This window comes from Dendrobates tinctorius, unplaced genomic scaffold (assembly GCF_039654945.1).
Source record: "Dendrobates tinctorius isolate UK_male_01 unplaced genomic scaffold, ASM3965494v1 ptg000203l, whole genome shotgun sequence".
Classification (NCBI taxonomy): Eukaryota; Metazoa; Chordata; class Amphibia; order Anura; family Dendrobatidae; genus Dendrobates; species Dendrobates tinctorius.
The window spans coordinates 26923184-26944769 of NW_027361870.1; the positions used below are offsets into that span (position 1 = coordinate 26923184).

At 48.5% G+C, this 21586-nt stretch overlaps 1 protein-coding gene across 5 annotated transcripts in view; it reads right to left on the bottom strand.

Moving 5' to 3' along the window:
- The window catches only part of EML6 (EMAP like 6), a 197322-nt gene extending 185253 nt beyond the window's left edge, over positions 1-12069 (bottom strand). For all 5 annotated transcript variants that reach the window (XM_073553917.1, XM_073553915.1, XM_073553916.1 and 2 more), the window contains exon 1: positions 11313-12069. In XM_073553917.1, the coding sequence (XP_073410018.1) occupies positions 11313-11509 (197 nt within the window). In that variant the 5' untranslated portion in view covers positions 11510-12069. The remainder of the gene's footprint in view (positions 1-11312) is intronic.
- Positions 12070-21586: the final 9517 nt, after the last annotated feature.

Here is a 21586-nt window from a genome sequence, read left to right on the forward strand (position 1 = left end):
CGGTGATTGACTGGAGAACCCAGGACATAGTCCAGTGGAGCAGTTTCTGCCAGGAAAATTGCTTGGCCACATGTGTGTCCGCCGTGAAGTCCAGCCTTCCGGAGGCATTGCTGGATTTTGCGGACGTATTCTCTGAGAGGGGTTGCTCAGAACTACCTCCACATCGAGCCTATGACTGTCAAATTAGGTTAAAACCCGGGGCTAAATTGCCAAAGGCGAGGATGTTTAGTATTTCTGGTCCGGAGAGACAAGCTCTTAAGGACTACATTGCGGAGAGTTTAAGTAAAGGGCACATCCGGCCTTCATCCTCACCTGTAGCAGCGGGGTTTTTCTTTATTAAGAAGAAAGATGGGGGGTTACGCCCGTGTCTGGATTTCCGGGAGTTAAACCAGATTACGATCCGTGATCCATACCCGATGCCTCTGATCCCTGATTTGTTCAACCAGGTGGCTGGTGCGAAGTGGTTTTCCAAACTTGACCTCAGGGGGGCATATAACCTCATAAGGGTCCGTCAGGGGGATGAGTGGAAGACGGCATTTAATACCCCTGAGGGTCATTTTGAAAGCCTAGTTATGCCATTTGGGTTGACAACCGCGCCTGCTGTGTTCCAACATTTCATAAATGATGTATTTGCTCATGTGCTGGGGAAATTTGTGATTGTGTACCTGGATGATATCCTCATTTATTCGAGCGACCGGGACACTCATTTAGAGCATGTCAGGCAGGTGTTACAGCTGCTCCGTGAGAATAAGCTCTATGCTAAGCTTGAAAAATGCGTGTTTTTTGTTCAAGAGTTGCCTTTTTTGGGATATATTGTGTCCGCCGCAGGGTTTAAAATGGATGCCGCGAAGGTGCAAGCGGTGCTGCGATGGGAACGGCCTGGTAATCTAAAGGCGCTCCAGCGGTTCCTTGGGTTTGCCAACTATTATAGGAAGTTTATTAAGAATTTCTCTACTATAGCCAAACCGCTCACGGACATGACGAAAAAAGGTACCAATCTCGCTATCTGGTCTGAGGATGCGGTGCGTGCATTTGAGCTTCTGAAGAACCGTTTTGCTTCAGCCCCCATTCTGGTGCAACCGGACGTATCTAAACCTTTTACAGTGGAGGTCGATGCGTCTGAGGTGGGAGTGGGGGCAGTACTGTCACAGGGCTCGTCCTTGAGCAATTTGCATCCATGCGCCTACTTCTCCAAGAAGCTGTCGCCGGCCGAACGGAATTACGACATCGGCAACAGGGAGTTGTTGGCCATCAAATTGGCTTTTGAGGAATGGCGACACTTCTTGGAGGGGGCGGCCCACCAGGTCACAGTCATCACCGACCATAAAAACCTGCTCTATCTGGAGTCGGCCAAGCGTCTGTCTCCCAGGCAGGCTCGCTGGGCATTGTTTTTTACACGTTTTAACTTTCTGGTGACTTACCGTCCTGGGGCGAAAAACACCAAGGCGGATGCCTTGTCCAGGTGTTTTCCGGGGGGAGAACCTCGGGAAGAGCCGGTACCCATCCTCCAGGAGGGTGTAGTGGTTTCGGCTCTCACGACTGAGGTAGAGGCGGAGATTGCCGAGGCCCAGGAGGAGGTACCACCAGGACTTCCCGCTAATAAGTCGTTCGTACCCCTTCATCTTCGTCTTAAAGTGTTGGGGGAACACCACGACTCGGTCCTGGCCGGTCATCCAGGGGTTAGGGGCACCTTGGAACTGGTATCGCGCCGCTTCTGGTGGCCAAAAATCCGGCAGGATGTGGTTTCCTACGTGACAGCTTGCATCACGTGCGCCAGGGCCAAGTCGCCCAGAACCCGTCCTGCTGGCACTCTACAGCCTCTGGGGATACCTAGTAGGCCATGGACAGAAATCTCCATGGACTTTATCACAGACTTGCCTGCCTCGGCGGGGAACACGGTCATCCTGGTGGTGGTTGATCGATTTTCGAAGATGGCGCATTTTGTGTCATTGCCTTCCTTGCCCAACGCGAAGACGTTGGTTCAGGTCTTTGTGCAGGAGGTGGTCAGACTGCACGGAGTTCCGTCGGACATAGTGTCTGATAGGGGTACCCAGTTTGTGGCGAAGTTTTGGAAAGCTTTTTGCTCACGATTGGGGATCAAGTTGTCTCATTCGTCGGCGTTTCATCCGCAGTCAAATGGTCAAACTGAGCGCATGAACCAAAATCTGGAGCAGTATTTGCGATGTTTTGTGTCTGACAACCAAGAGGAATGGTCGACGTTCCTTCCCTTGGCCGAGTTCGCATTAAATAATCACCGCCAAGAATCATCGGGAGAGTCTCCGTTCTTTTGTGTTTATGGGCACCATCCTCAATTTTGTACCTTGCATCAGGGGGGCTCTGGGGGCGTCCCAGAGGAGGACCGGTTAGGAGTTCAACTATCATCGGTCTGGAGGAGTGTGAAACAGCGATTGCTGAGCATGAGTGCAAGATACAAACGTGTGGCTGACTCTAGACGCGTGCCAGGTCCGGACCTGTGTGTGGGTGATTGGGTGTGGTTAGCTACTAAAAACATAAAACTCAAAATTCCATCATTGAAATTGGGTCCAAGGTTTATTGGCCCTTTTAAGATTGCTGCCATCATAAACCTGGTTGCTTTTCGGTTGGAGCTTCCTGCGGTATACAAGATACACAACGTGTTTCACAGGTCTTTATTGAAAAAGGTGGTAGGCTCTGTGGACACGACGCCGATGCCACCTCCAGTCATGGTGGATTGCGATTTAGAGTTTGAAGTCTCCAAAGTGGTGGACTCTCGAGTACTGCGCCGTACTCTTCAGTATTTGGTGCACTGGCGGGGGTATGGTCCGGAGGAGAGGTCTTGGGTTCCAGCCTCAGACATACATGCGGATCGGCTGGTCAGTTCCTTTCACCGCCGTCATCCGGACAAGCCGGGTCCTATGAGTCTTGAGGGCCCTGGGGTCCTGTGGTGTGAACAGCGTCCGGCAGGCAGCGGTAGTTCCATCTCCGTCCACTATAGCCTCAGTGGCGCCGGCTTGATTTTACTCAGGTTATCTGGGGTTAATCTAGCTGGAAATCAGGTGGGATGTTTGGTCACGCCCACGGTCTTTAAATAGTCGTGCTGGCCTGTGGGCGTCGCCGATTATAGCTTGTGTTTTGTGCCAAGTGGTTCCGGTCTGGAGTGGAGGTGTTGGAGAGAGAAATTCATAGCTGGTGTCGTATGATCCGTTGTTACCTTTTCGTCTTCCTATATTTGTGCTTTGTTTTGCCCTGTTCACATTATAGTATTGTCCTGTGTGGTTGCGGTGCGGTGTGGTTTGAGTTCTCCCTGTCTGTCATTACTGTGTGGGTTTTGGTGGTTTGACAACTCACTGGGTGGAGGGTGGAGGGTTCAGCTTAGGGCTGAGCAGGAGATAAGGAGAGGCTGGAGGCTCAGGCATTTGCACCTTTAGCAAAAACCCTGGGTTGAGGGTCAGACAGGGTTTTCCCTAGTTTGAGGGACTCCGCAGGGGCCTGGGTTTTGTCAGCCTCCTTCGACCTAAGCCTCGCATAACATATACCCATCACACATCCACCATCCCATAGTCCAGTGCCCATATACCCATCACACATCCTCCATCCCATAGTCAGCCATTATGACATCATAATGAGCGGCGGGGCTTGCAACCTATGACATCAGCGTCGCCATGGCAACCATTATGACATCATAATGAGGGGCGTGGCTTGACACACACACTTTTTCCCAAATATGTAGATAGGGGCAAAATTGTTTGGTGAATTGGAACGCGCGGGGCTAAAATTTCGCCTCACAACATAGCCTAGGACGCTCTCGGGGTCCAGACGTGTGACTGTGCCAAATTTTGTGGCTGTAGCTGCGACGGTGCGGATGCCAATCCCGGATATACACAACATACATACATACATACATACATACACTTGAGCTTTACATAATATATATATATATATATATATATATATATATATACACACACACACACAGTATATTTATAAATGTAAGCGAAGGGCAAAAAATTCACTCCAAACTCAAGGTCATTACAGATAATATACAATGTATTGCAGGTGGTCCGAAAAATAACAAAAATGGTCCAGAATTTAAATAACTATGAAAAATAAAATGTTATTAACCCAGACACCAATACATTTATACCAGTGTGCAATCCACAGATAACTGACTAAAAAAAAGCTCAAGGGTAAGAAGATATTATGCAAATCAATGTATTCCTGCAGACATGCTGGTGTGAGAGCAGGAGTGGGGGAGGGCACTGGACTAACACCATTGTCTACAGGTTAGGAGATGTGTCTAGTGTCTAATGGGATACCATTGGCTGTGTTTAAATTATTATTTTATGTTAAGAAATGCATATTACGCCTCTGGGTTAGTAATAATTCCCATTCTATAACTGTGTGGGTTAAACATGCCTGCTATCAGATCTTACTTGGGAAGTCGGTGTATGGTAACCTAAGATCCAACTGTATGTGCAGAGCTGGAATCCTTGGTTTCAAGAATGTATAGGAACTAAAGCCAGAGTGATGGTAAATACCGGTAATCTGTGTTGTGGATTTTTTTTCTCTTTTCTCCTCCAGTGAAGAGGGAGAGGGTTTGGGTTGTTCAGTCTACATGTATTGTATTTTTGTACTATAGAGGTAGACACTACCAAATGTATTTTAGTATTATAATAATTTTTTATGCTAAATGGTTATGCAATTAAAGAAAATAAATAAACATTATTTAACGAGAACATGTCCACAGGTATACATTGATTATATCTTCTTGCTTGGTCTAATGGATTAGCAGTGGCTATATGCATCTCCTGAGAGTATTTTCACTCAATTAGCTGTCCTATGGAAGAACACAACGACCACTGCTGTTTTTGACACTTGCTGCTCACTTCCTATGAAATGTGGAAGTTCCACAAAAAAAAAAAAAACTTGGGGGAAATAGAAGCCACTACAGATTTTATACAGTTTTTGGGGCAAAGTCAGAAGGAATAAGTAAAATAAAATAACTACTTAAAAAGGTTGTCCGTTCAGAAGGTATTGATGACTTAGATGCAGGCATCTGGTTTCTATCCATCTGAGAAAATCGGTCCAATTATGTTAATCAGACTCCAGTCAGAGTGTGATCTGATTTTCTTGGAGGTGGAGAGAAAAAAAAGTTTCTAATAAATCTCCACCATGCAGTCTGTCTGTGACAATCAGACTGCACTCTGGCGTAATCTGTCAGATTTTTTTCACGAACCCATTGACTTGAATTGGAGAGTGCCATCCGATTCTCTGAGGCAAATCGTGCATGCTGCAATTTTTTTTTCTCGAACCACTCAATCTGAGGAAAAAAAAATTGGACATGTGCACAACCCCATAGAAAAAGATACGAGTGCTATCCATCAAAAGTACAAGTAGCACACATCAAATTTATACTGCTGTGTGCACAAATTCTCAGGACAGGTCAAGAATATCAGATAGGTGTAGACCGACACCCACCGCACCTCCATCTGCAATGCGCAGCTCCAATGTGTAGCGGTTACTGCTGCGAACTGCAGAACAACTACTATCCAAGAGAATAAGAGCTATTCTGCCGTTCCCAGCAGCAGCTGCTACAGGCGCTTCTCACAAAATTAGAATATCATCAAAAAGTTAATTTATTTCAGTTTTTCAATACAAACAGTGAAACTCATATTATATAGAGTCATTACAGAGTGATCTATTTCAAGTGTTTATTTCGGTTAATGTTGATGATTATGGCTTACAGCCAATGAAAACCCAATATATCTCAATAAATTAGAATACTTTATAACACCAACTTGAAAAATGATTTTAAAATCCGAAATGTTGGCCTACTGAAATGTATGTTCAGTAAATGCACTAAATACTTGGTCGGGGCTTCTTTTGCATCAATTACTGCATTAATGCGGCGTGGCATGGAGGCGATCAGCCTGTGGTAGTGCTGAGGTGTTATGGAAGCCCAGGTTGCTTTGATAGCAGCCTTCAGCTCGTCTGCATTGTTGAGTCTGGTGTCTCATCTTCCTCTTGACAATACCCCATAGATTCTCTATGGAGTTAAGGTCAGGTGAGTTTGCTGGCCAATCAAGCACAGTGACACTGTTGATTTTAAACCAGGTATTGGTACTTCTGGCAGTGTGGACAGGCGCCAAGTCCTGCTGGAGAATGACATTTCCACCTCCAAAAAGCTTGTCGGCAGAGGGAAGCATGAGGTGCTCTAAAATTTCCTGGTAGACGGCTTCGCTGACTTTGGTCTTGATAAAACACAGTGGACCTACACCAGCAGATGACATGGCACCCAAAGCCATCACTGATTGTGGAAACTTCACACTAGACCTCCAGCAGCTTGGATTGTGGCCCCTCCACTCTTCCTCCAGACTCTGGGACCTTGATTTCCAAATGAAATGCAAAATTTACTTTCATCTGAAAACAACACCTTGGATCACTGAGTAACAAGTCCAGTTCTTTTTCTCCTTGGCCCAGCTAAGACGCTTCTGGTGTTGTCTATTGGTCATGAGTGGCTTGACACAAGGAATGCGACACTTGTAGCCCATGTCCTAGATACGTCTGTGTGGTGGCTCTTGAAGCAATGACTCCAGCAGCAGTCCACTCCTTGTGAATCTCCCTCAAATTTTGGAGTGGCCTTTTCATAACAATCCTTTCAAGGCTGCGGTTATCCCGATTACTTGTGCACCTTTTTCTACCACACTTTTTCCTTCCACTCAACTTTCCATTAATATGCTTGGATGCAGCACTATGTGATCAGCCAGCTTCTTTGGTGGAGTGTGTCAATGACTGCCTTTTGGACATCTGTCAAGTCAGCAGTCTTCCCCATGATTGTGGAGCCTACTGAAACAGACTAAAGGACCTTTTTAAACGATTAGGAAGCCTTTACAGGTGTTTTTTGTTAATTATTCTAATTTACTGAGATAATGACTTTGGGGTTTTCATTGGCTGTAAGCCATAATCACCAACATTAACAGAAATAAACACGTGAAATAGATCACTCTGTGTGTAATGACTCTATATAATATATGAGTTTCACTTTTTGTATTGAAGAGCTGAAATAAATTAACTTTTTGATGATATTCTAATTTTGTGAGAAGCACCTGTACACATTGAGCATTGCAGCTCCATTCATTGTGTTCACATCAGGGTGTAGCTTCCAACAGCTAATCGGTGAGGGGGTGGCTGCCTGACTCCCACCGATCGGATCCGATGACCTATATCTAGGATAGATCATCAATACAATCTGGCGGGAAATCCCTGTAAGGCTTGCTGACATGTTGCGTTTTTGCCGCGAAGAAAGCAGCATTTTCAGCATTTCTGAAATCTCATGCACACGCTGCTTATTTTTTCCTTGCAGATTTGAAGCTGCTGTATGTCAACTCTTTCAGCAGTTTTGCAGCTTATTTCACCTATTCAAGTGAATGGAAAAAATGCACAATCAGGTGGAAGAAATGTATGGATTTTATGCAGAGCTTTTCCTGCCAACACTCCATTATTGGAGTGAACTATTCACTTATCTTTGAACTTACCCTTTACCTGGACACACAGAATTCTTGTTTTAATATCAGGATTATACAGCCAATCTGACAAGAATTTTCAAAATAATTATGCCAGCTTCATCAGGTATAAGCAATTGATTTAATAATGTATGCAATGTGTATTTTGAAGTCTTTGACAGATTTCCTTTAAATTTAAACTGCCGTTCCTTATCTCCTAATATATAGTGCTCTAAAAAATAAAGGGAACACAAACATAAGATCCTATGTATTGGGAGAGAGCAGTGAGGCCCCCATACACAAGCACGGACTGTCTCACCGATGAAAACCAAAAAGAAATCTCGATAACTGCAGCCAAGTATATGTAAGGATGATTTCTCTAAAGAAAAATACCAAATTTCTCTAGTAAAGCTTCTTTTATACAGGCTCCTAGTGATGTAAATAGTAGAAATGCCGCACTCAATAGTCAAAAAGACATTTCAATCTTACACATTGATTTATTGTGGCTAAACAATCATTTACCAAACTGAATGTATGAGGTCGCCTGCCACGTCACAGTGACCTTCTTCTTCTTATTTATTTATATAGCACCATTGATTCCATGGTGCTGTACATGAAAAGGAGTTACATACAAATTACAGATATCAAATACAGGAAACAAACTAACAATCACAGACTGATACAGAGGGGAGAGAGGACCCTGCCCTTTCGGGCTTACATGCTACAGGATGGTGGGGAAGGAGACAGTAGGTTGGTGGGTTGCAGCAGTTCTGGTGTTGGTTGAGGTGATATCACCGGTAGTGGTGAGAGAGAAGGAGGTAGCGGGGTCATTGCAGGCTGTAGGCTTTCTTGAAGAGATGGGTTTTCAGGTTCCGTCTGAAGGATCCAAATGTGGTTGATAGTCGGACTTGTTGGGGCAAAGAATTCCAGAGAATAGGGGCTATTCGGGAGAAGTCTTGGAGGCGGTTGGGTGAGGAGCGAATAAGTGTGGAGGAGAGAAGGAGGTCTTGGGAGGACCGGAGATTACGTGAGGGAAGGTATCGGGAGATTAGTTCAGAGACATATGGGGGAGACAGGTTATAGATGGCCTTGTAGGTCAGAATTAGTCATTTGAACTGGATACGCTGAGGGAATGGGAGCCAGTGAAGAAATTTGCAGAGGGGAGAAGCGGAGGAGTAGCGAGGAGAGAGATGAATTAGTCGGGCGCCAGAGTTAAGGATGGACTGGAGAGGTGCGAGGGTGTTAGCAGGGAGACCACAGAAAAGGATGTTGCAGTAGTCGAGGCGGGAGATGATGAGGGCATGCACAAGCATTTTAGTAGATTGAGGGTTGAGGAAAGGAAGGATTCTGGAAATATTTTTGAGCTGGAGGTGACAGGAGGTTGAAAGAGCTTGGATGTGCGGTTTGAAGGACAGGGCAGAGTCAAAGGTTACTCCGAGGCAGCGGACTTCTCGTACGGGGGAAAGTGTGATGTCATTAATTATTGCTAGGTTGAGTAAAGAAGATCTGTGAGATGGAGGAAAGATGATGAGTTCAGATTTGTCTACATTGAGTTTGAGGAAGCGAGAGGAGAAGAAGGAGGATATGGCTGATAGACACTCTGGGATTCTGGACAGCAGACAGGTGACGACTGGGCCAGAGAGGTAGATCTGAGTGTCATCAGCATAAAGGTGGTAGTGGAATCCGTGGGACTTTATGAGTTGCCCCAGACCAAGTGTATAGATTGAGAAGAGTAGGGGTCCTAAAACAGAGCCTTGGGGGACTCCAACAGAGAGAGGGTGGGATGAGGAGGTGGTGTAGGAGACGCTGAATGTGCGGTTGGAAAGGTATGAGGAGATCCAGGATAGGGCAAGGCCTTTGATGCTGAAGGAGGAGAGGATCTGTAGTAGGAGGCAGTGGTCAACTGTGTCAAATGCAGCAGACAGGTCTAGAAGCAGGAGTATAGAGTATTGTCCATTTGATTTGGCTGTAAGTAGGTCTTAGTGGCTACATAGCTTGTCGGGCGTGTCGTCGCATGGCGACTGCCGCCACAGCAACACCATACCAGCAAGGGGCGCTCCACAGCACCCATGTTGCAAGGTAAAGCGCCCTTGGCTCCCCGTGATGTGGTAGTGGGCTTCATACGTTCTAATCATAGTATCAACTTAGAACCTTATGGTCAGTTTTTCATTATCCACGACATATCGATGTATAATATCTGGACGTGTTGTCCATGTCTTTTTTCTGTAGTTATGGTACATTATTATCTGGTGACTAAGATATATAGATATATATCCTGGCCATGCTGGGTCTGTGCGACCCGTTATCACCTGTAACCACAGACGTCTGAGTAAGTAAAGCCATTATAAAGCTGATGACCTGGCACCATGTAGCAGAAGTGGCACTATCACAACTAGACCGGTGGCATCTGCTGCTTAGTCAAATATTCCACATTCAGAAGAGCCCCCCTCCCTGATGACTGAGCACAGCATGGGTGTGATGGGCATGTAATCAGCAGCATCCCTGGGCAGGGCACCAGTGATGCCCACCACAGGCGCAGGGCACCAGTGATGCCCACCAAAGGCGCAGGGCACCAGTGATGCCCACCAAAGGCGCAGGGCACCAGTGATGCCCACCACAGGCGCAGGGCACCAGTGATGCCCACCACAGGCGCAGGGCACCAGTGATGCCCACCACAGGCGCAGGGCACCAGTGATGCCCACCACAGGCGCAGGGCACCAGTGATGCCCACCAAAGGCGCAGGGCACCAGTGATGCCCACCACAGGCGCAGGGCACCAGTGATGCCCACCACAGGCGCAGGGCACCAGTGATGCCCACCACAGGCGCAGGGCACCAGTGATGCCCACCACAGGCGCAGGGTACCAATGATGCCCACCATAAGCTCAGGATACCAGTGATGCCCATCACAGGAGCAGGGTACCAGTGATGCCCACCATAAGCACAGGGTACCAGTGATGTCCACCACAAGCACTGAGTACCAGTGATGCCCACCATAAGCACAGGGTACCAGTGATGCCCACCACAAGCACTGGGTACCAGTGATGCCCACCACAAGCACTGGGTACCAGTGATGCCCACCACAGGCGCAGGGCACCAGTGATGCCCACCACAGGCGCAGGGCACCAGTGATGCCCACCACAGGCGCAGGGCACCAGTGATGCCCACCACAGGCGCAGGGCACCAGTGATGCCCACCACAGGCGCAGGGTACCAATGATGCCCACCATAAGCGCAGGATACCAGTGATGCCCATCACAGGAGCAGGGTACCAGTGATGCCCACCATAAGCACAGGGTACCAGTGATGTCCACCACAAGCACTGAGTACCAGTGATGCCCACCATAAGCACAGGGTACCAGTGATGCCCACCACAAGCACTGGGTACCAGTGATGCCCACCACAAGCACTGGGTACCAGTGATGTCCACCTCAGGCGCAGGGTACCAGTGATGCCCACCACAGGCGCAGGGTACCAGTGATGCCCACCACAGGCGCAGGGTACCAGTGATGTCCACCACAGGCGCCTGGTACCAGTGATGCCCACCACAGGCGCAGGGTACCAGTGATGCCCACCACAGGCGCAGGGTACCAGTGATGCCCACTACAAGCACAGGGTACCAGTGATGCCCACCACAGGCGCAGGATACCAGTGATGCCCATCACAGGCGCAGGGTACCTGTGTTGCCCACCACAGGCGCAGGGTACCAGTGAAGCCCACCACAGGCGCAGGGTACCAGTGATGCCCACCACAGGCGCAGGGTACCAGTGATGCCCACCACAGGCGCAGGGTACCAGTGATGCCCACCACTAGGGCAGGGTGCCAGCTGCTTACCTGATAATATCATCGTTGTGTCCAAGGAAGAATTTCTGGCTGTGCTCCCGGGTGTTGTAGACCACCCCGACCCCTGCCACGAAGTAGACCACTTCCTTGCCAGCTGTGTAGTACAGGTTGTTGCGGCACTGGTGCCCCCTGTAGCCATAGACCCACTCCAGGCGCAGCTGGCATCCAGGAGCAGTCCTATCCGCCATGATATGAGGAGGGCACTGCTGTGTGCGGACAGAGGAGAGAAGGGGGGCACAAGGTCTCCTCCTGGCAGGGTGTCCGCTGCTCCTCCTCCACAAGGGAAGCCTGTGCTGTCAGCACCTGACGGCCGGCAGAGGAGCGCTAATGACAGCACAGCCCAGTGCCACCATAATCCCCGAGCTGCCAGAGGGCGGCGGAGCCTGCACCCGCGGGAGCCTTCATGGCATCATGCTGCAGACGGCTCCGGTGCCCGGGCAGATGCCCTGCGCTGCGGACAGGGGCTGGAAGTTTACGCCACAAACAGGTGGGCTGCAGGGGGGCGCTCGCGTGTGATGGCTGTGAGGGGAGGGGGCTCCCGCCTGCAGCAGCGCTGAGCCCTCATTGCCGCATCTCCAGCTTGTCATTCAGCAGCGCAGAGGGACAATGCGATCCCGGCCGGACATCAGATGTGGCTCTGTGCATCAGCTGCACGCAGGAAGTGGGGACAGAGAGGTAACAATCCGCAGCATCAGTGCTCAGGACAGACACAGCACGGCCAATCAGCCTCGTATGAACCACTGGGGGGGAAATAATACACTCTCCTCAATCACAGACAGTAGGCGGAGGCACCGTGCCGTAAGCCCTCGTATCCTACCACTAGATACGCTAAAACACTCACGTAAGTCAGGTTCTAGAATGCGGCCGCACGTAGTAACCAGGGTGAGACATTGCATGGAAACCGCGACGCCAAGCGGGCGGGAGCCAGCTGCTCACTTGTAAATCTGGAAGTAACGACTGTTCCGAAAAGGATTCTGGGAAATGCAGTGATCATCTGTGGAACGCTCAGGTGTTTACATCGTGTGATAAGGGAGAAGAAACTCACATTCCCAAGGTGCTTTGCGGCCTAATTCTCCGTTTATTTTTATTTTTTTGCCGTTGTAAATGCAAACACGAATGTTAGTGATTCTCTATTGTTACAGGTTGTCAGGCAACTAATAGCCTCCTCGTCTGTGTAGGTGTGAGGCTAGGTCACTATAGGGCAGGTAGTGACAAGATGCCAAGGGCTTTAGGGCATGTTCATACAGAGGTGTTTTATGTGGTATTTCAGGTGGAAAAATACACAAAAAAACTAAGTTTATTGGCCCATTTTTATGCATTTTTTTATATGGGGCATTTTTTCTGCATCGATTCAGTTATCAAGTGTGAAGCGTTTTGTTGTTTTTTTTTCCAGCAGAAACATCTAAGAAGCAGCGTGGAATAAAACATGGGGAAAATAAACCCCCACAGACAATATTGGCGCGGGGAATCTTTCACATGAATAGGAAGGTTAAACAATGAGTTTTTGGAGACTTTTTCAGATGGATTTTAAGGCACAATCTACTCCAAAATTCACATAAAAAACGTGCAAACCTTCCCTTAGGGTGCGTTCACACACAGGGCTGACATTCCAGGGGTTGGCCGGCCTTAGGCTACCAGTCTGTGGCTACTCTATGTGACTGCAGACTTGTGAGTCCCGGCAAGCCAGCGGTCATGTGACCACAAGGATGTGATTTGCATACTTCCAGCCACATTCCGACTAGACGTGTCTGACCTCGCTCAGTACACTTGCATTGAGCCAAGCCATGCCCGGCATGACAGCACGTGACCGCATGTGTGCAAATCACGTACTTGCGGTCACACGCCCGATGCTGCTGGCAATGGAGAATCCACACAGCGCGCGATGAGAGGATTCACAAGTCTGCAGTCACATAAAGTGATGGCAGACTTCTAGCGTAACGCCGGACAGCCCCCTTAAGACTGACCCAGCACATTCCACTTTGAGAGAGATGGCTGAAATTGGTATGAAAACGTCAAAACTTACAATATTTTTGCTCATCTGTGCTTTGTAAAAATACTTAACATTTGAAGACAGAGGCGTATCTGGGGTAGAGAAGTCAAGGCGTCTGCTCAGGCGTAGCCGGCATGGGGGCGCCATCGATCTCTCCTCGCAGCTGCATTTTGACACCCCCTGAGACTAGGAGTTGGCCGTTCTCTGAGACGGCTATCAAGCTGACAACCGGCTCAGAGAAGCTACAGCTGTCCGGCTCCCAATTACTCAGGTCTTTCAGATGCAGGGCTGGACTGGCCATCTGGCAATTCTGGCAAATGCCAGAAGGGTCTGTCTGGTCATGGGCCGCCTTTTCTGCTACGTTGTTAACAGAATCGGTGTTCTCAAGACACCCACACGGTTAAGAGTTGTGATGGAGCACAAAGTTGCTGACTCCGTCACTTACCCCAGCAGGTCATGGGTATCATTAGAAATATTGGTCTTGTAGAAAATCTTCCTTTCCTCCAATCCAGGGTAATATTATTAATGTGGCGCCCCCAGGAGTATGGTCGCCACAGTGGCATTGCCTTCCTCCTAGGGAAGATGATGTCATGCTTGGAAGCAATAAAGGATCTCTCTAGCAGTTAATCAATACACACAACACAGTTTCCTTTCCAGATCAGCAGAGGGAGCTCTGAACCAAAATTGGGGGAGAATCTACTCTCTGGGGGCCAGAAGGGAAAAGACAGGAGTTCGTGTGAGGAGGGCAACGTGTGTGGATATGGAGGAGAAGAGCTGGGAGATTGAGCAGAGAGTTCAGGCTCATTCCCAGCTATAGCGCATGATCTGGAGCCCGGTCTCCAAGGCTGTATGGACACTGAAGGTCCTGCAACAGAAATCGGAGGAATAGGAAGCTGTAAATGCTCTATTCCCACATAAGACTCGGAGGCACAACAGCGACGTGTGAGCCAGAAGAGGAAGGCTACAGCTGTCTGCCATACGAGGGAGTTCTAAAGAGAATAAGCAAGTGGAACTTCAGTGTAACACTGTACTGCAAGTACCTAAAAATAAGCGCTAGGAAGGAGACTACACAACCCATCTGCATAGAGAGATTCCTAAGTTGCTTCCAGGCTAGCCAGCTCCTGTGCCATCTGTAATCTGGACCCTGGACTGCATTTGCCAAGCAAAGTAAAGGTAAAGAAACTGCACCCTGTTGTGTCCTTGCCTTCTTCCGCCAACACCCTCAGCACTGCTGCATCTCTGTGCCTGACACTGCACCATCTACGTCTCTCCCCTATCTCTTCATCTACACTGCCCTGGGACTACTGCCCTACCTGTGGAGGGCCACAGCATCATTACTGCACCACACCATCTGTCCCAGAGGATCTGTCTGCAGCGTCGGCTTAACATCTTCATTGCCGAACACCACAGGTGGCGTCACGAATCATTCACTCATAAACTTTATTCCATCACTTAACCCCTTTTACATGGGCGCCCAGGGCCACGGACCGGGTCACCGCTGCTGTGACATTCCCCTTTGAGAGACCAGCCCGGTACCGAGTACCCCACAGCCCTGGGAGGGCGACCCATTAATATATCCCATCTGGTTCATGGGGACGGGGACAACATGGGCCTGTGTGATTTCAGCCCTAGTCTGTACTTGTTCAGATGTGAGTACAATTGAATCTATGACTGCTGGGTCAGGGCGACATCAGCAAAGTGATCAAGTCATGTGATCATGCTGCTGATGGCACTCGCTGGCATGCAGAGGCGTGTGAAGTGGTAAGTACCAAGTGCAGCTGAAGACACTGAAGATTCACTGTAATGGGTGAGATTTAGTGTGGTGTGGAGGAGATTTAGTGTGGGTGGGAGTGGTGGAGGAGATTAAGGGTATGTGCATATGTTGCAGATTTGCCTGCATAATTTTCTGCACGGAATCTGCATCTCTTGGCAGAAAACGCAGGTAAAAATCCGTGCTTTTTTTTGCATTTTTTGTGCGGATTCTTTGCGGATTGGCATGTGTTTTTAGCCCTGCGGATTTCATTAATGGAATGGGTGTAAGAACGCATGCGGATCAGAAAAAAGAATTGACATGCTGCGGAAAATAAACTGTGGATTTCGTGCAGAATTTTCCGCAGCATGTGCACAGCTTTTTTTTCCCTATTGAATTACATTGGTTGGTCACACACTTGCGGATCTGCAGCGAATGTACATACCCTTAGTGTGGCTGGGAGACATAGTGTGTGGGGGACTTAGTGTAGGGGTGAGACTTAGAGTGGTTGGGAGATTGTGTGGTGTGGGAGAGATTTAGTATGGGTGGGAGTGGTGGGGGAGATTTAGTGTGGGGGAGATTTAGGGTGGGTAGGAGTGGTGGGGGAGATTTAGTGTGGGGGCAGGGGAGCTTGAATGTAATAGGGGAAGATTTGAGGACACAAGTTTGGAGAACGAGGAAGGGATAGGCGCAGACACAATATGGAGAACAGTAGAAATGGTAGAAAGTTGAAAACACAGTATGAGGAACAAGAGGCATACATGGGAGGCATGTATGAGGAAACAGTATGGTGGGATAGATGCAGACACAGTATGGTGAGTGCAGGAGATACTCTATGAGGAGTGAGGGGGTGATGTACGGGGGTGAATGCAGACACAGTATGGTGAGTGGGGGGACTTGTGCAGAATCAGAATGGGGAGGACAGGTGCGAACGAAGTTTGGGAAGCGAAGGAGGAATGTAAGCGGACACAGTATTAGTAGCAGGGGGATAGGTGCAGAAACAGTATGGTGAATGGGGGGATGGGTGCAGACACAGTATGGTGAGTGGGGTGATGGGTGCGGACACAATATGGAGAATGGTAGAAAGTGGAAAACAGTATGAGGAGCAAGACGAGAGAAGGGGGGAATGTATGAGGAAACATTATGGTGGGGTGGATGCAGACAGTATGAGGAGCGAGGGGGGATGATGTATGGGGGATGAGTGCAGATTCAGTATGGTGAGTGGGGGATTTGTGCAGAATCAATGGGGAGGACGGGTGCAAACAAAATATGGGGAGCCAAGGGGTAATGTATGGGGACACAGAATGAGGAGCGAGTGGGGGGATGGGTGCAGAAACAGTAAGGTGAGTGGGGGTATGGGTGCAAACACAGTATGGTGAGTGGGGGGATAGGTGCAGACAGTATGGTGAGTGGGGGGATGGGTGCAGATACAGTATGAGTAGCGAGGGGAAAAGTGTATGCAGACAGTATTGGGAACGAGGATGATGGGATGGGTGCAGACACAGTATGGGAAGTTGGGGGATGTGTGAGCGGGTAAATATATAAGAAGACAGTATGGTTAGCAGGGAGGATGTGAGAGGGAGGGGGCAACATGTGATAAGACTAATGTTGCCCCCTAATTGGCTTCTGAGCGCCGTTTTGGATTTCTACCAAATCTGAGTTTACCTTAATTAATTTTTTGACAATAGGTGATTATTGTCACTCAAACAGGCAGCTAAAATCCTCATAAAAAACCTGATGTTTAGCACCAGTGGATTTTTTTAATTTTCTTTTAAATTATAAAAACTGTGTAATGGGGGTAACATTGAGGGACAGTAAGCTAAGGAGGGGGATGTGATAAGGGGCACAGTATAGAGACTTGGCCCTATAGGGGGAGACCGTGTGAAGAGGGGGGCAAGTATAGAAAAGAGAGCGCAGTGTGGAGGGCATGTACCATAAGAGGGACAGTGTGGGTTATATTTTGTTCAAGGAATATAGTGAGGGGCAATTATTTATTTAGGGGCTCAGTGTAGGGCAGATATTTTTATTCAGGAGCATTATAATAACACTGCTATTTTTAAGGGCATTGGGTCAGGATGTGGTGCACAAGACGGGAAACAATGGAAGTCTGCAGAGACGAAGAAGAGCTGTGGATGAGAAAAGTCATCATGGAGTCTGGACAAGATGAAGATGAAAAGAAAGGGAACAACAGCAATCAGAGACATCATCATCTATAAGGTACCTGGATGTAAATGTTATTTGTGATACTGACTAATTTTCATATTTTTATTTATGTAAGGGGCATGAAAGGGGTTGTCCAAGTCTGCAATGAGGCTGCAGTCATGTTATGTGACTGTAGACTTTTGCATTTTCACAGATCGCACTGCATTCTGTCAGGAGTCTCTGGTGCTGGCGATTTACATTCATGTGGTCACATGACGACTAGACATGCTTGGCATCACTTAGTGAAATGAATTGAGTGATGCTGGACATGTCTAGTCAGAATGTGTCCAGAAGTATACAAAATCATATACTTGTTCTAACATGACCGTCCACTCTTGCCACCGGCAAGGGAGTAAGCTAAAAGTGTGCAGTGCATGTGTTGTGAGAATTCAGAAGTTTGCAGTCCCCTAAAGTGACTGTGTGGCGCCCCTGAGGCTCAGTCGCCACAGAGGTACTGCACCTTCTCCTAAGGTGTGGTGCCCCACCATCCAGGTAAGTTGGGGGCTCCTGACCACGCTCCAACACTCGCACCCCACACAATAGAGTAGTTCAGCAAAGCCACATTGCGGCTCTTTGCCTAGAGAGAGGCAGAGCACCTTTGTTGGTTCCCTGCTTGGAACACTAAACGTGCTGGGAGATGGGTGGAGTTTAGAACACATAAAAGATCGGGATGGTTTAGGATTACAGGTCAGGTCAGTCAGTGAGTGAGGCTGAGAGAGGAAGCCACTCGGAGAGGAGTTGGGATCCCTGGAAGAGGGATGGAGGAAGGAGTGCTGCAGCTGCCTCAGTGATCTGAGCCAGCTGGCACGGGAAAGAAAAGAAGGAGAAAGACATTGAACTGAAGCCTGAGCTTCCATAGGAAAGAAAGACAAGTACGGAACGTAGGAGTGAAAGGGAACACAGAGGACGTGGGTTAGAGGAAGAACCCTGCCTAGATGTTCTAAGCGCAAGGCCGGGGCCCGGTCCCCGAGGTTGTATGGACACTAATGGTTCTGCAGCAGACACCGGTGGAGTAGTGGGCTGTAAATGCACTACTCCCATCTAAGACTTGAGGGCACAACAGCAACACGGATAGAGAGCCGGGACTTAGGAGTAGAGAGTCCCCGAAGCAGGCTACAGCTGTCTGCCGTGCAAGTAGAGTTCTTGGGAACATCTGTCAGGAGGAACTCCGGTGTAACTCAGTACTAGGAGATCTTCACAATTAAAGGCGCTATAGAGGAGATGTTCAGGAAAGGCATATAAGATGGCGGAGTGTGGAAGGAAGCATTCCATCTTGCCTGGAGGTTGACTGAGTCCCTGACCCGGAGGACACGGCACAGAAGCGGGCACTACAGACTGTGAGTAAAGCTTTGAAACTACATGCCCTGGTGTCCTCCATTCCTTCCTGCGTCCGTCCGCCTGGCACTGCTACATCCCCTGCGCCAAACACTACACCATCTAAGTGTCTCCACATCTACACTGCCCTGGGACAACAGCCCTGCCTGTGGAGGGCTATAACATCATTGCTGCACCACACCATCTGTCCCAGAGGATCTGTCTGCAGCGTCGGCTTAACACCTCCCTTGCCGAACACCACAGGTGGCGTCACGAACTATTCATCTAACTACATTCCACCGTTCACAACATCCGCTATTCATTGGGCACCCAGGGCCACGGTCCGGGTCACCACTGCTGTAACACGTCCCGCCGATACCGGCCCGGTACCGAGTACCCCGCAGCCCTGGGAGGGCGACCCAACTGCAGACTTTCATGTCAAACCTGGACACACCCTTTAATTATATAATGAAGCCTTGTAGCATGCCAGTGTAAGGGGGTGAAGCACAAGAAGAATCAGAAGGGGGTTTACTCCTCTGCCCGGACCCACATAGCAGGGCAGCAGGGTTGCCGGGGGGGGAGACTTTTAGACCTGGACTGTCTGCATCATGTGTCTGTCAGAAGCAGTGGCGAAGGTGAAGGGGTGCTGGACAGGAAGCAGTGCAGGCTGAGGGCGCGAAAAAATAGTGTGCGTGAGTCAGAGCAGTGTGTGCAGCAGAGAGAGCAGGTCGCAGCCGCACACACCAGAAGAGAGAGGACTCCCGGTCAGAGGGCTAAGACAGGAGGACGTAAAATAGAAACTGCTGTCTGTGAGTACGTGGACTCGGAGTCCCCATTGACTAGAGGAGAACGTCCTCTAGTCCGCGCACGCAGCCCCGATGTCCGCGGTGACTTGTCAGAGCCCCTGATTCTGGCTGAGAGACTTAACAAGGGGCGGTACATCATTCCTGCAGAGACCTGATAGTTTGAAAGCAGAGACTCAGATCAGGGGAGACCCAGTTTGCCCAGTGTCCCCCCTGCCTCCCGATTTAACCCCTGAGGCCCCGGTTACCTGCTACAGAGACTACAGAGCGTTCAACAACAAGTTATTTTTACTGTGTTTTAAGCTGTTTATGGGACAATGTCTTAGTTGACTTTTACAGCAAAAGTCAATGTCATAAAAATCCTACTAGAACAGCTAAACATTATATGGGGTTAGTCAGAATCATTGTAAATGATGGCAGCTTTATTTTAATGGCCTTTGGCTCGATCTCAAGCCGAGACGACTTGATGGATGAAGGCTTGATAGGAAGATTGATCTTGTGCAAGCCTAGATAAGTCCACCAGGGTCTTCTCCACCGTTGTCTTGATGGTATCAAGCCTTTAGGTTGCTGCTCTGCCTATTCGCCTTGTTCCTTCTATTCTTCCAACCATGATGTCCTTCTCCAGTGATTGCTGTCTTTGCATGATGTGTCCAAAATAGGAAAGTCGTAGCTTGGTGATCCTTGCTTCAAGTGACATGACTGCTATGTAACATGAGGTTAAGGGCGCCTTTAGATGGCTGTATAACACGGACGACGATTGCATCACAATGCTCGGACTGGCTGGTGGCTCACATAACCCAAGCGTGACAGCTGCTTCGAGATACATGCTGTCACACCTGGGTCAGGAGAGCCACAGGCTAGTCCGAGCATTGTGATGCAATCGTCGTCCGTGTTATACGGCCGTCTAACTAGGCCCCAAATGTGATTAGCTAACTCCAAACAAATCCATATCGCCAATTATAAGACAGTGTTCACACTTATGTAACCATATTATTTTACTTTTTTATTTCCCTTCTCAAAATGATTTCAGTTGTTTCTCAATGGATTTGTACAGAATATGGGTGATATTAAAGGTGAACAAAGTCCTGATATTATTCTTCTTAGTATGATTTTTTTTTTACATGGCAAAAACCTGGCATAACAAGGGACTAACAGCACCATTATAGGAACTAGCGCAGTCCAACAGCACCGTTATAGGATCTAGCGCAGTCCAACAGCATTGTTATAGGATCTAGCGCAGTCCAACAGCACCGTTATAGGAACTAGCGCAGTCCAACATAGGAACTAGCGCAGTCCAACACCACCTTTATAGGAACTAGCGCAGTCCAAAACCACCTTTATAGGAACTAGCGCAGTCCAACAGCACTATTATAGCAACTAGCGCAGTCCAACAGCACCATTATAGGAACTAGCGCAGTCCAACAGCACCGTTATAGGAACTAGCGCAGTCCAACAGCACTGTTATAGGATCTAGCGCAGTCCAACAGCACCGTTATAGGAACTAGCGCAGTCCAACATAGGAACTAGCGCAGTCCAACAGCACCTTTATAGGAACTAGCGCAGTCCAAAACCACCTTTATAGGAACTAGCGCAGTCCAACAGCAACATTATAGGAACTAGCACAGTCCAACAGCACCATTATAGAAACTAGCACAGTCCAACAGCACCATTATAAGACCTAGCACAGTCCAACAGCACCATTATAGGAACTAGCGCAGTCCAACACCACCTTTATAGGAACTAGCGCAGTCCAACAGCACTATTATAGCAACTAGCGCAGTCCAACAGCACCATTATAGGAACTAGCGCAGTCCAACAGCACCGTTATAGGAACTAGCGCAGTCCAACAGCACTGTTATAGGATCTAGCGCAGTCCAACAGCACCGTTATAGGAACTAGCGCAGTCCAACATAGGAACTAGCGCAGTCCAACAGCACCTTTATAGGAACTAGCGCAGTCCAAAACCACCTTTATAGGAACTAGCGCAGTCCAACAGCAACATTATAGGAACTAGCACAGTCCAACAGCACCATTATAGAAACTAGCACAGTCCAACAGCACCATTATAAGACCTAGCACAGTCCAACAGCACCATTATAGGAACTAGCGCAGTCCAAAACCACCTTTATAGGAACTAGCGCAGTCCAACAGCACTATTATAGCAACTAGCGCAGTCCAACAGCACCATTATAGGAACTAGCGCAGT